The sequence below is a fragment of the Podarcis muralis genome, chromosome 10, assembly GCF_964188315.1.
Source record: "Podarcis muralis chromosome 10, rPodMur119.hap1.1, whole genome shotgun sequence".
NCBI classification, from domain to species: domain Eukaryota; kingdom Metazoa; phylum Chordata; class Lepidosauria; order Squamata; family Lacertidae; genus Podarcis; species Podarcis muralis.
In genome coordinates this window covers 59075903-59089856 of record NC_135664.1, presented here as the reverse complement: position 1 = coordinate 59089856, position 13954 = coordinate 59075903, and the positions used below count along the sequence as shown (strand labels likewise).

The window sequence follows — 13954 nt, the reverse complement described above, 5'->3', positions numbered from 1 at the left end:
GAAGGGTAGTAGGAGATGGATGATTGACTCAATGGGTATGGTAAACCTGTTGACGACTGTTAACGACTGCAATTAGTCCTACAGGAAAAAGCAAGGGATAGTATGCAGATGACCAAAAATAGCTTTAGCACGTGTAATGAGTCTCATACTGTCCCTTGCTAGTCAAGCACAGCTTACAGAAATCAACTCATTACCAGCACAGTCCAAGCTGTTCCCAGGGTGATTGTGTTTACAAGCTGGGCTGAAAATACATTTGTCTTTTCATGGGACAATCCCCTAATCTTCATTGTTCACTACAGCAGAAATCTGGGAAATGGAGGGGAGGGATCATAACTGAAACAACTGAATTTAGGTGACTGAACTTTGTGTTGGATTGTGGCCTTCTGTTTTCTTCTAAAGCCTAAAAGTTCCACTATTTGTTTATTCAATGCAATGGTAGCATATGCCAGCCCATATAAAGTAAGACAGCACAACACCCAAGTCAAATTTACATCCCTCTGTTTCCAATGGCAACATGTTTTCTATACTCCCAAAGCAAGTCAGGAACAAGGGTAGACCAGAACTCTTTCCCATGAGTTGCAGTGTTTTGCATGGAGGAAACATTCGTGTGCAGGGAGCATTCATTTCTATGAACCCCCATTTATAGTCTTGAATGGTACATCCCAGAGGATACTATTTTAGCAAGAACTAGACCCAAGGCTTACCATAATCTCCCAAGTGTGTGCTTCAAGTTCCAGGTATATCCCCCAGAACTGCAGGTGTTGTATTCTCTACACTAAGTATGCAGATTGCAGATGTTTTCTGAAATGCTTTTGTGCCATACTGCAGTATGCAGATAACACAGTGCATTAAGATGGCGTGGTGATCTTTCCTGGCAATTTTACACATGTTATCTATCTCCCTAGCCCTCTCAAACTTTAAATATTTATATATATGCTCCTACATCACCACACACTCGTTTATTCAAGTGGGCCACATTCCAATCAAGGCAAAAGCTATTTACAGGGAATTGCACCTCTGCGGGGTTATGCAGGGCATAGAGAAGGAACATGTACCTGAGTAGATTTTGATTAAATCTTGATCTAGGTACAAATGCCATTACATTTAACTGAATCAATGTGTTTAACTGGTACCTCATGCTGAGATAACTGCTCTGAAGGAGGAAAGTCCTGAAGGAAGCCAGGCAAAAGCAGGAAACAAAGAGGACAAGGATGAGGAAAAACAGAGGACTCAAGAATGAAAGTACTGACAAAAGGACACATGAGTTTGGGGAGCACAGAATGGCGTAACCTGAGAAGGCTACAAAGGACCTGGAGGAGTAGGAGTGGGTGAAACTATCACTTTCAATTTCTCTCAGTTTCTCTCTCCCCTCCCCCCAGCTTAAATTCATTTCTCCACACTTTTGCATCAGTTTGCATCAGACCTCCATTTCCAACTTAATCACTGCTCCCCATTGCTCTGCCTCCTACCCACCCACCACCCAGTCTTCCCAGCCCAAGCCCTGAAACAATCTCTTTCCTTCCCATTTACTGCTTCTTTCTGTAGCACAGAAGTCTCTTACATTCTGGATCACATTTATGAGCTTCCAGTCACGCCCTTATATAGCTCTGGAATTTGAGCACATGAACAGCCACCACAGAAGTGTCAGTGGGTGTCACAGTGGAGCTCTCTTACATGTGTCATGCACTTAAACCTTTTACCACAGAGACTCCTGTGGTTTTGAAATAAATTTTATGTGAAGTCACATGAACTCCAGAATGAAAACCATTGCTCCTCCTTTATCTACAACACATGCATTGTGGTGCTTGTAATGAGATAATTTAAGACAGGTTACAATTTCAGAATTAGTATTGTGGTCAATAATGCACGAAGGAGAGCAAATGCAGCTGGAATGCGATATGCCCAGACTGCCTTGCAGAGACAAACTCTGCAATTGTTACCCCATGTATCTTAAAAGCTTATTTTGTCTGACAAAATTGGACATGAAATCTGCAGAAGGGAACTTCACAAGTTCACCAATAAAGCATCACATTTTGAGAAGGCAGGCTTTGTAAATGCCCTTTTATATCCATCTGAGAAAAACAGACATCCCTTTTCTCTCTTTCTTCTTCTCTTGGAAAAAAAACAACAATCTGAAATTTGATCAACAACATGAGGGTAGCCTGTTCCCTTGTAATGCTTATAGGAAGAAATGTTGGCTTAATTACTTTATTAGTCCACATTTATTTTATAATTATGGTGTCATGTTCAGTCTTTTCAACTGTTTTGTTTTCCAAAACACCCCAAGGCAAATGTTACATGCTGGGAACTAAATAATCTAGAAGCATGTTTCAGAATATGTTTTACGTTGAAAGACATTTACTAGGTAGCAACCCCTATTGAACATGGTGGAATCTTCTGCTGAGTAAAATGCATAAACAACCCATTTAGTGAGGATGAGTAAAAATGTTGGAGGTTGATGAGGGGAGTCCTCACTCCTTTTAAATGTTCCAACACCAAATTGCATTATTGCAGCTTCCACCGCCTCTGCAGCAGCGGTCGCCAGTGTGGCACATGCAGGCACCAATGTGCCTGCCAGTACCTTCTGTGGTGCCTGTGGAAGTTCTCAGTATGTCCTCAAAACTCTCCAGTGTACAAGAGATGGCTATTCCTGATCAGTTATTTTTTACACTGGCTCAGCCTCTCCTGCATGGAACAAGCCCCTTTAACATACTCACATTTCATTGGATGCCAAGACTGGACACCCACCCAAGAGGTGCAAAGAGCTTTTATCTGTGAGTCAGTGCAGCAGTGAATGGTCTAGGTGCCTTTTCCACATTAATGGGGGGCTGATAAGGGAACATATTCACACCATTTTGTGGACATGTCAACTTTTCTGCTCTTTTAGATAAGGCAGAAATTCTGTGTTATGCCACGTGCCCAATGGAGCCATTTTGTGTTATGCACACTCCCATGGCAGCCATTTTGTGACTGGTGCTCATGATATTTTAAAAAAATTCCAAATGTGTCCATTGGCCCAAAAAGGTTGGTACCCACACTCTGCACCTTCTTTCACTTCTGGATTTGAAATTGAAAGACAGGTCATCACACCTTGTGGGGCAACTTTGGGACAGAAGACTTAAAAATGCCAGTAAATGAGAGCTGATCAATGTAATATAGTGGATAGGATTTAGACTAGAGCAAAATATAAAAAAGAGCAAAGAGGCTGCTCCCTGCCATTATGTTTGAGTCCTTGAACTTGTAACCTTTTTGCTTAGTCTTTCCCATGCCTCAGATTGAAATATTAGATGCCTTTATAAAGAGGAAGGATTTTTTTATTGCCACTTCTATCCTGTAATCTTTTAGGGTATGAGAAAGTTGTGGTTATCTTTTAGTTGACCCCATTCCCTGCAGATGAAATTTACTTCAGCACAACAGCTAAAAGCCAGCGCTCTTAGTTCAAATCTCACATCTGCAGTGAAATTTGCAAACCACACTTCTGAGCCTCAACCCCAGACCCCCAAATCTGCATTATGTGGATAAAAATACTGACTTATTGTCCAGGGTTGTTGTAAGATATGAAGTGGACCAAACCAGACAATATGTAAAATGCATGATTGCCTATAAATGCCTTTTTTATAATAATAAAAAGGAGCCACAAGGGTCCCCTATCTGGATCAGGGCCACAGCATGGGGAAAGGAAGTTAATTCTTTTCCCCTGAGCTGTTTTTCCAACAGAAACATTGCACCCCGAAACTTCTATTTGCCCTAAGAGGGAAGCTCCTGTGTGAAATGCACCCTTTAAATGATTTAACGTCATTATTAACTTGAGTTAAACCAAAATACATGGTCAGAATAATACACAGGGTTAGTATAAGTGTCTTGAATAATACTAATAATCAATGTTAAGAGTAATAAACCAAGGGTTGTATCCAATGTTAGTTTGACTCAGAGTAGACCCATTGAAATTAATTGACATGGCTAACTTAAGTTCATTAATTTCAGTGGGTCAATTCTGAGCAAAGCATAGTTGGGTTCAGCCCAATGCCTAAATTAAATGGCCATTCATTGATTCCATCCTGCTGACAGATAATTTAATACTGGCACAATCCTAGGCATGCTTACTCAGAAAGAAGTCCCACTGTGTTCAAGGGAGGTTACTTCTTACTAGTATGTTTTGAGTTTCAGCCTAATGCACTTTATTTCAAAGTCAATTCAACCGTCATATTGTTACAGCAAGTTAATAAGAAATTGTCACAACATTCAGCACATGTAATAATTAAAGTATGGTTTAGTAATGAAACCCCAGTTAGTTTGCATTTTGCGTATGGTCACATTCACATTAACAGTTGCTTAAATGTAACAAACCTGCAACTGTTGTTGGTTCCTGTACTGTACTCAAATATCATGAAAATGGACATATACCATTTCAGAGTTCAGGAACAGGGAAATGTTTTTCTTTTTCAAATGCTGCTCAGTGTAAAAAAACTGAACATGGAAATCAAGAGTGTAAGGGAGAAGCCTAAAGACAGACTTTCCGAGCTGCTAGCTTTCAAAATGCAGGAGAGTTTGATAAAGGGCACTATTTATTTTGTAGCTTTACACCCTTCAGTAAGCATTTCAAGGGGGGTTCATAAAGAAACAATCAACATAATAAAATAATTAAGCAACAATCAAAAGAACAGCAGTATGAAAATCAACATTATAAAAACCATCTTAGTAGGTGTTAAAGTCTCATCAGACCAAGACCAATATTATAGATGATAGCTAGATATAGATAGATAGATGATAGATAGATAGAAAGATAGATGATAGATAGATAGATGATAGATAGATAGATAGATAGATAGATAGATAGATAGATAGATAGATAGATATGCCATTCCTTCATCCACATTCTGAAGTGCTGTAGCACCCTGGGAGGACTTTACTATGTGAGTGCCCCCACCCCAAGCGAAATATCTGAATTCAGATAGACTAAGAGAGGAATGAAAACAAGGAGGAAACAATACTGCTGGATTCCTTTTAAAGTCAAGTACATATCCCTGTTCCTGAACCATAAAAATATATTTCAATTAGCCATTCTTCAATACAACCTGTGGTACTTGGGGGGAAAGCACAGAAGGTGATTACTCATTTTGGGAACATCTGTATATATGTGGGGGTTTTGGTTTTTTTTAGCATTACAGAGCAATTTATTCGACCTTAAAGAGTTTAAACGGAGTTGCCACTAGAGGAAAAGCTCTGCTAGAACCAATTAGAGGAGCCCCTTAGACAGTTGCCTAACCTAAATAAAACTTCTATCTCAAAGCTTGTCATCTTTTTTAAAAAAAAAATCCTTTTACGGTGAGTTGAGTGCAGAATGCCCCTGAATACATGCATGCATCAGTGTTACTATTCAGCCATGATTTCAGAAGGACCAAAAAGAGCAGAGAAGTACAGCTGCAGTTCACTTATAACTCCAGCATGGTTATAAAGCTGCTTTTTATGTAGGACACTTTGGGTCGGGGAACATATTTGTCATTTCCTTATGCTCCTGTCCCACAACTGATCTTTGTATTTCGCCTTTTCCATTCTGTTGTGCAAAAACAGAAAAAGAAAGAAATACAATGACAGTAGCTAAGGGCGCTTCCAAACAACATATTTATTGAGCATTCATGCTGATTTGTTTGCAGGGAGATGAGGCAACGTTGGCTATTAAATGAGCACTTGTTCTGATTTGTGTGCCGGTTAAATGATGTTGCACCAAAGCTATATTATCGTACATTTTCCTGTGCATTTCCCATCACTTTCCTTATTGTTCAATCTTTTGGGGAACTGGATTTGTTGCACAAGATCTCCCAAGCAACTATAATTCTGCAGCCTGAATTTGTGTTTGAATCCTACCCCCAAACAACCGCAGTCTGGAAATGTTGTCTTATAGCACAAGACGACTTGACTGTGAACAGGTGACCTCTGCGTCTGCCTACTCAGTTTGCTGTTCAAGTGGCAAACTGTGGATGAGCAACTTCAAGACCCCTCCTGCTCTGCCTCCTTATGGTTCTTTATCTTTAAACCAGACTCGGAGTGGACAGCCCTTCATATACACAGGATGGGTCTCTGTAAAGGAGGACACTTGACCACCTTAACTGATGTAGAGATGCAGAGGATGGGACTCCATTAACCCTTTTCTGTTGTGGTTCTCCAGCACCAAAGACCACAGCAATAATTTATACACAAACCCTCTTGTCCTTTCCCTGTCTATCAGCTGTTTGCCCACCATCACCTTCCTGGGAGTCTCAGCTATACATTCTAACTCCCAAATGCTAATGTTACAGTTTGAGGGTAAAGACTAAGTAATCATTGGCTATAGAATTATAGCAAAGACTGTTTGTTTGTTTGTTTGTTTGTTTGTTTGTTTGTTTGTTTGTTATTAAATTTATGTACCACCCTTCATCCAAGGATCACAAGGTGGTTTGCAATATAAAAACGCAGAAATACATAACATAGAAACAAACAAAAACGATAACTCCCCTGATAAGAGTTGATAACAGTTTAAAAGACCATCAATTGTTTAATTAGCCAAAGGTTTGGGAGAAGAGGAATGTTTTTCTCCTGGAGTCTAAAGATATGGAATGAATGAGTCAGACAAGCCTTCCAGCAGAGAGCATTCAAAAATGAGGAGCCACTGCAGAAAAGGCCCACTCTCGTACCTCCACCCTCCAGACCGCTCATGGAGGAGGCACACAAAGAAGGGCCTCAGATGATGATTGCAGGGTTCAAATCAGTTCATATAAGAAGAGGCAATTCTTGAGGTATTGCGGTTCTGAGCCATTTAAGGTGTTATAGGTCAAAAGCAGTATGTTGAATTGGGCCTGGAAACTAATTGTCAGCCAGTGCAGTCAGGGCAGAATCGGTGTAACATGCTCAAACCCTCTTGCCCCAGTGAGCAACCTGGCTGCTGAATTCTGCACCAGCCTCAGTTTCCAAACTGTCTTCAGAGGCAGCCCCACGTATAATGTGTTGCAGTAATTTTGTTCACCAGCACATTTACACTCAGCAAGCAAGCAAAATTCAAAGGGTTGCTTTTGGATATACAGTATATTCAAGATTAATTGCAACAAAAACAAAAAGTAGCACCCGTTGTTATTACTTTTAATTCCTCCTTACAACCACTGATAGAGGGGGACCTCTTAAATGGCTTCACCTGAGGGTACTTAAAAGTGCAACACAATCTTTACTCAAAACACACATATTTACTCAAAAGTAAAGCCCACTGTGTTCAATTGAGTTTACTCTGAGGTCAGTGTGCATATGAGCCCAGCATTTACAAAACTAAAAATATATGTCCTCACAATTAGATGCATAAACATCATCTAACTTGATAACCCTAACCTCAATCCAATAAATTCTTAAATTTAGGGGCAAATTTAATTTTGAATATATATCATGTCGCATGATTTTTAATCACAGCAACTCAAAACAAAAACCACAATTTAAGATGAGAAATTATCAGCATAATTTCTGAGAAGTCACTTCCATCCCAAACACTAAACGCCTGCGATTAATACTGCAACAATGTCATAATGGTGCTTGGATACTGCTATGTCATAATATGCGATGTAATCAGAATGATGTAGCTGTACTTCACAAGCGAATAGCAGAGAACCTGCACAAGCGATGCTGACACGAAACCCCACACATATATTAAGTAAAATAGAAACATCGCCACCCGACCCCACCCCCACTCGCCTTTTCCCCCTGTACTTCTCTTCCCATTTTCTTCCTAATGTAACACTAATGTCTCAACAAATGAAACTGATCTGTTAAAATGTTACTTGGAATAAAACAATTTTAAAAGAAGAAGAATGATGTAGCTGTACTTATGCTCCACCATAACAATTTTCATGCTGGTGAAGCACACTTTAAGACTGGATTGTAAAAATGTTCAACGTCAGGTTGTCGAGCTGAACATAGGAAAGAAATAGCAAGAGTGAATTAATGGGTAGATGGATTTCTAGTGAGCTTGTGTTGTAACAGGATGAAACAAAAGTCAACCATAAATTATGAACTTTGGGGAAATGCACTGGTAATTTTTACATATGAAATTAAGGCCTAAAATCTTTCACTCTTTAAATGCTGGCTTCTCCTCTGCTAGGAATATATTACCGATACTTGTTTACAAAGACTTATAGAAGAGGGGAGAGTAACCTGATGTGTAGCATCCTGACTAAATCCCTTTATGTAACATAGTTAAGAAAGTTATTTGGGGACTGGGGCGCAGGGAAGACTGATGAGGAACAATTTCAATAAAAAGTGGGAGGGGGGAGAGACCACAAGATGACCTAGTTTTGAATACGTCCCAAAAAGCCCTAGTTCTGGTAGCAGAAGAAACCAGTCGGAATCTGCTGAAATGGCATAACATAAGCAAAACCCAAAAGTGAACAGAAAGCATTCCGGGTGTTTTTGCATAAATCGTTTAGAGGATCTTGTCTATGAAGAATAGAGAGTCCTGCCTTTGGCGTAGATCATTTATTAATATAGGATGGGCAAGTATCGGTAAGCAGTCTCTCCTGACAATCGGGACACATCTACACTGAAAATGTATGCAAGCTTTCTATCACTTTTAACTGTCATTGCTCCCCATCATGATCAAGGATTTCTAGAGCACAGTTTGATGAGGTTGTTGATAATTTGTTTGGAGATCCCTAGCACCTAGCACTTTTCACAGTACTGCAGTTCCCAGGATTCCCAGGAGAGTGGTATATAGATATGCTCTGAGCTTTCCAATTACTTAGGATTTATTTTTATACTCCTTAGCCCTGTAGCACCACCTTCTGGCAGAGGTAGAATCCCCACAGCACCATCCATCACCATGCCCCTCTTCATAATCCTGTCGTGAAATAACTGAAAGGCTCATTGCTTAACTCTTGGGCCAGCATGTTTCCCCAGATAACAGCCCCTTTCTCTGTCAACATGATATAGCCAGCACCATGTAGTGACAAGCTCTGAAGCACACCTGAAATTATAGTTTGTAACTCAAATGGGTCAGCTGACCTCCAGGCACTCCATAATGTGTATAGAGGATTGCAAATCAAGATCCCTCCTCCCTAATTAATCCACTCTGTAGTTTTACCAGTGCAAAGTGTTCACAATAAAATACCTTACAGATACCTATCTGAGTTGAATCTGAATCCCACATGCACTTTAAATATGATGTAGCTAGTTGTAAAAGCTTTTTCTTGTACGTCCTCAATCATCCAGCACAAAAAACACATATATTCTAAAAAGACATATGCTCAACAGTCAAAAGTAATTATTTCCACCACCCCACACCACCCCGAAAATATTGTTTATTAGGTGGGACAATTAAACATGCAGAAGGATTATTTTTATTTTAAAAAAAATAGTAACAGCTCAGACAACTCCTCTTTTTCCCTGCAATAAATGAGGAATAGAAATTGTACTGGGTCCTGCTAAATCCAAATATTAATAACATTTCTGTCTGTAAGCTACAGAATGAGAATGCTTTTTTAAGTTTTAGGGTCACAACTTTATTTGTTTTATAATTGTATATTTTATTGTTGTAACCCATTCTGGGACCCTATGGTAAAGTGTAGGAAAGAAAAAAATATTAAATAAAAAGAACAATGTAAAAAGAACACATATTTTTATAATTAAGAAACTAAGTGGTGTGGATGGATCACAACAAAACTCTCCTGTTTGTATTATATAGTTTCCAGTGCCTTATCATGTGGCTTGCTGACTCCCTAAGTTCCAGTTCAGAAAGTCAGGTAAATTAGTTGGTTGGTATGAGCACAACAATAAAGGACAGGTGAGGCCTACTCCGATTCATCTTATCCAAAGTTATCACACAGGTTATCATGTGTGTGTGTGTGTGCGTGTGTGCTAAGAATTCATTTCTGTGCTGGAAACTGCTGGGGAAATGTTACCTGAGAAATTCTAGTCCCCTGAAATTAGACTTTTCCAATGCAAAGATGGGCAGCCAGATTCTCCCTCTACAATAATCTTTCTAATCCTTTCCTTTCAACACTTTTGCTCTAATTATACCGCTCTATCCCAGGATTAGTGTGTTGTAAATTTTGTTCTTCGCCATCATCACCGCAAACCAATACATAGTTTGGGCTACAAAATCTATGGAGACCATCCTTATAAAACCTAAGGACTGAGACCTTGGGAGGAAAAAGGTAGCAAACTTGTGACGAATAACTGTATTGTTTAAAATCAGGCAAAGGGTGATTAGTGAGGATGGAAGTTTTCAAAAAGACCTTCAAGAAATGAAACGTTTACAGATGGTTCTTTATTTGTGATCATTTTCGGGTTTAACCCTCATGTCATGTTAAGGGGGGGGGGTCAAATAAACACAAATTATTATAGTGTTCCTCCCACCACAAAATGTGGAGTTTCACTGCAAAAGTGTTGCCTTTTGCCTGGGAGCAACAAGAAATTAATCTGCAGCAAGAAAGGAGGGATGGCAACCCTGCTCTCTCTATATTATATAATCACTGCAGCTGGTAAGTAGGGAGCTGGATTCAGGTTGCCATAGCATTTGGCATATTGCTATGGAGGCCGAGCTTTGGTCCACTTATCAGTAGCGTTGTCAGCAGCAAAGCACAAAGCACACACATACTAGTGCGTGACAGAAGCACATGGCTAAGAGGACAAAAGCAAAACAGGGCACGAGATGCAACGAACCCAGCATCTCACCTTTTTGGGGTACTTGTTATGGTATGGTGATGACAAAAAAATATATTTTCAGGTCGGTGTATTACAAGATTTTGACCGCTGGAACTTTTTAAAAATCTACACACACACACACACACACACACAAGTGTGCCACAATCAAATACACACTTTTATATACGTAGATTTCACTCTCTCCTTAAGAATGGTCCAGGTGCAAAAGGGGCTAGGGCTTCTGCACTTTTAAGAAATGTGGAGAAGGAATGTAGGAGCTAAAGCTTTCTGGTATGTCACACCTGCTGAGATTCCCTGTTTAACACCATTATAAAAAGGTGCAGGTGTCCTGAACTCTCTCCCCCCCCCAACCTGGACACCCTTCTGCCACTAACAGTGAAATCCCATAGAAATCTACTCAAAAGTAAGCTTAGCAAGTTGGATCAAGAGGGCCCCAAGTAAGCGGATATAGGATTGCAGCCTAAATCCCTTTAGGGCTAAGCAAAGAAAGAGTTCAAGCACATATATTTCCCACTTTGAAAGAATAAGTATCTGAGCCATTGGTTCAGTGCTGTCAACTCCAACTGCCTTTCCTATCTTTGGTACCTTGAGATCCCTATACTTGAAAGAAAACTAAACTGGAGATACTCTGGATTGATTTATTTCCACATGGAGATAACAGCCTGCTTCCTACCCTACGACACACAGTGCCAAGAATCTCAGCACTCTGGTGCTACTGGGTGAGATGAGAGGAGCAATGACAGGTGGTAAGAGGAAAGGTAAGGGGCAGCCTGCCTTATCAGGGAGTGCAGAGAAGATGGAAAGAACAAGGGTCTTTGGGACATGCATGTGCACAAGCATACACACACACACACACACACACACACACACACACAGAGCTGCCAGCAGACTTCTCTCTACTAAGACAATCATGATGATGGGTCTCTTTGGTACATCTATCTAAGCAAGAGGGGTGGGGTTGGAACCACCCAGTAGAAGCTAACCAGAAGGGTCCAAATCACAACCCCTTTGGAGGGGACTGCCAGGAAACGATAATAACTTGGAGAGTTAAAAGAAAAGAAAACAAGTTATCTCCCCACCACCCTTGTTGATTTGATCTAGCTCCTGGTCTCACAAGCTGCTCTTAAAAGCACCTCCAGGAATGTTTGGCTCCGATGGGCGCAGAAAAGGAAGGGTCTTCCCTATTTTCAATGTTTAAAAAGCAATCACCACCACAGCAGGAGGTCTTCCTCTTTTGGGGTATATAATATGTACGTAACACACATACTCAGCAGCCCTCCTGTGTCTGTCTGGCGTCAGGATTTGCCTTCTACCTATGAAAAGGAGGCCACAGTCTTCTGAGTGATGGGTGGCAGAGCATAGCAGAGGGAGGAGGTAAAGAGTCTCCAACAGCGCAGTCATATATTTAAGTCTCATCGAGTTCAATGGGGCTTACTCACAAGTAACTGGGTATAGGTTGGTTGGCAGCCTAGGCGGCCCTCTATTGGGCAAGGGACTTTGAGACGTTGCAATTAGGTTCCAATTAATGAGGTGGCAAAGAGATCGATAGCTTTGCTTCCCAACTGTTGAGGCATTGCCACCCCAGATATCCCTAAGAATCTTCCACTTCCTCTACTAACAGCGCAAGACTATGCGGAGGTACTTGGAAGTAAACTCCACTGCATTCAATTGTGGGTAAGTGGGTACGTAGGACTGCAGACGGCCACCATACAGCCCTTTCCTTTGGAGTTGAACTTAGTGGAAGTTACTTCCGAGCAAACATGCACTGGATCGGGCTGTAAAATCCTGAAGGGAATGGGGGTTGGGAGGGGCCCCGAAAATGACCCCAACTTCCCCATGCCTCCAAAAACATGGTAGTTTTTTTTTATGAGGAAGGTTAGCCCGCCCTGGAAGAAGCAACGAAGACGAGATCTGAAGCAACAACCCTCGGTCTTGCAAACTCCTGGACGTCCCTCCTGCCAGCTCCACACGCTCTTCCACCACCAGAAAGCAACTTTGCCTTGCTTAATATTGCTGGCCAAGGATAAGGCTGGGGGAGAAAAAGCGTGGGGGGGGGTTGCTTGGTGGGCTTGTTTTGTTTCCCGCGACCACCAGCCTTGACAAGATCACTGCATCAGATCTCTCCTCATGTCACCCGCGGTCCCGTCTGCGTAGTGGCGGCGGAGGACCATCTCCCACCACCCTTTCCCCTCCCGCTCTTCACGTTGCTTTCTCCAGCATCTTCAGAAGAAGGAAAGGACAGTAAGGGGGAGAGGGGGGAGGAGAGGGAGACAGAGGGAGGGGGGAGACAAGACTGTGGGGTCTCAGGATAGAGCTTACCTTGGTGGTTTTCTTCTGGGATGTACATCCTCTTGTTTTCATTGACCATTTAAGTAGAGGAACGAGGAGCACCCCCCAAAAAAACAACCCAAGCAGGAGTCCAGGGTTTTAATTCCTCCAAATCCAAAAGAAAAAAAAAGAAAAGAAAAAGCAACAGCAGATGGGGTGAACAGTTCACGGAAGAAACCGGAGCTTCTGCGACGATTAAAATTCCCCCGTTCGGTTATTACCTGATTCCCATGATTGCATCAAAGCCCAAAAACTGATCCTTTCCACTACTGCCTCCTTTAGTGCAATTGCAAAGCATCCTCAGAGAACATCCGGGACCCTGCCAAAGAATTGAGCCCAGCACCTCTGGCCGCTGCTCACACCGTCGAGAAGCGGCAGAAGGAGAAGCGGCTCCTTTAGATCTTTATTGTTTGTTTGTTTTAAAAAGAGGAGACGGTGGGGGGAGAAGAGAAAAGATCAGCAAGGGAAAGGAAGGTGGGAGAAAACAGCCGAGGGGAGGGGAGGGGGGGACACTAATAAGCATCCAAGAAGGGTGCTGGAGCGGGAGGGTGGGGAGAGAGAATATCTCAGGAGGGTTCAAGTGTCTTTCTTGCTTAGATCCACCAACTAGGAGAGGGAAGCGAGCGGGGCTGAGAGAAAAAGGCGACCTCGAAGAGCTGTTCCAAGGCGGCTGCTTCTCCTCTTCGAAGCCAATTCCGCGCGCTCTGTTGGCAGGGAGCTGTTTCTGCAGAGAGAGCGCTAGTCCCAGCCCCTCACTCCCTCCCCTCCCTCAGCAGAAGACTCGCTCCCGCTTCTCTCCCCCTCCCCTCCTTCCTCCTTTAGACAGACAGACAGACACCATGAACACTTCCAGATGTTCCAGCTGCGGCGGCGGCGGCAGCAGCAAGCACCTCCCCTCGCCTTTTTTAGGAGCCAGAGGACTTGATCTGAAAGTTTAACATGCCTCCCT

General features: G+C 42.0%; 1 protein-coding gene across 17 annotated transcripts in view; it reads right to left on the bottom strand.

The window, feature by feature from the left end:
- Positions 1 to 13954, bottom strand: part of CACNA1C (calcium voltage-gated channel subunit alpha1 C) — a 518169-nt gene that overhangs the window by 448265 nt on the left and 55950 nt on the right. Inside the window, exon 1 of one of the 17 annotated variants that reach the window (XM_077935173.1) lies at positions 12997 to 13785. The exons of the other annotated variants lie outside the window; for them this stretch is intronic. Within the exon in view, the coding sequence (XP_077791299.1) occupies positions 12997 to 13045 (49 nt within the window). The 5' untranslated portion in view covers positions 13046 to 13785. Of the gene's footprint in view, positions 1 to 12996; positions 13786 to 13954 lie in introns of those variants that run through there. 17 annotated transcript variants of the gene reach the window in all.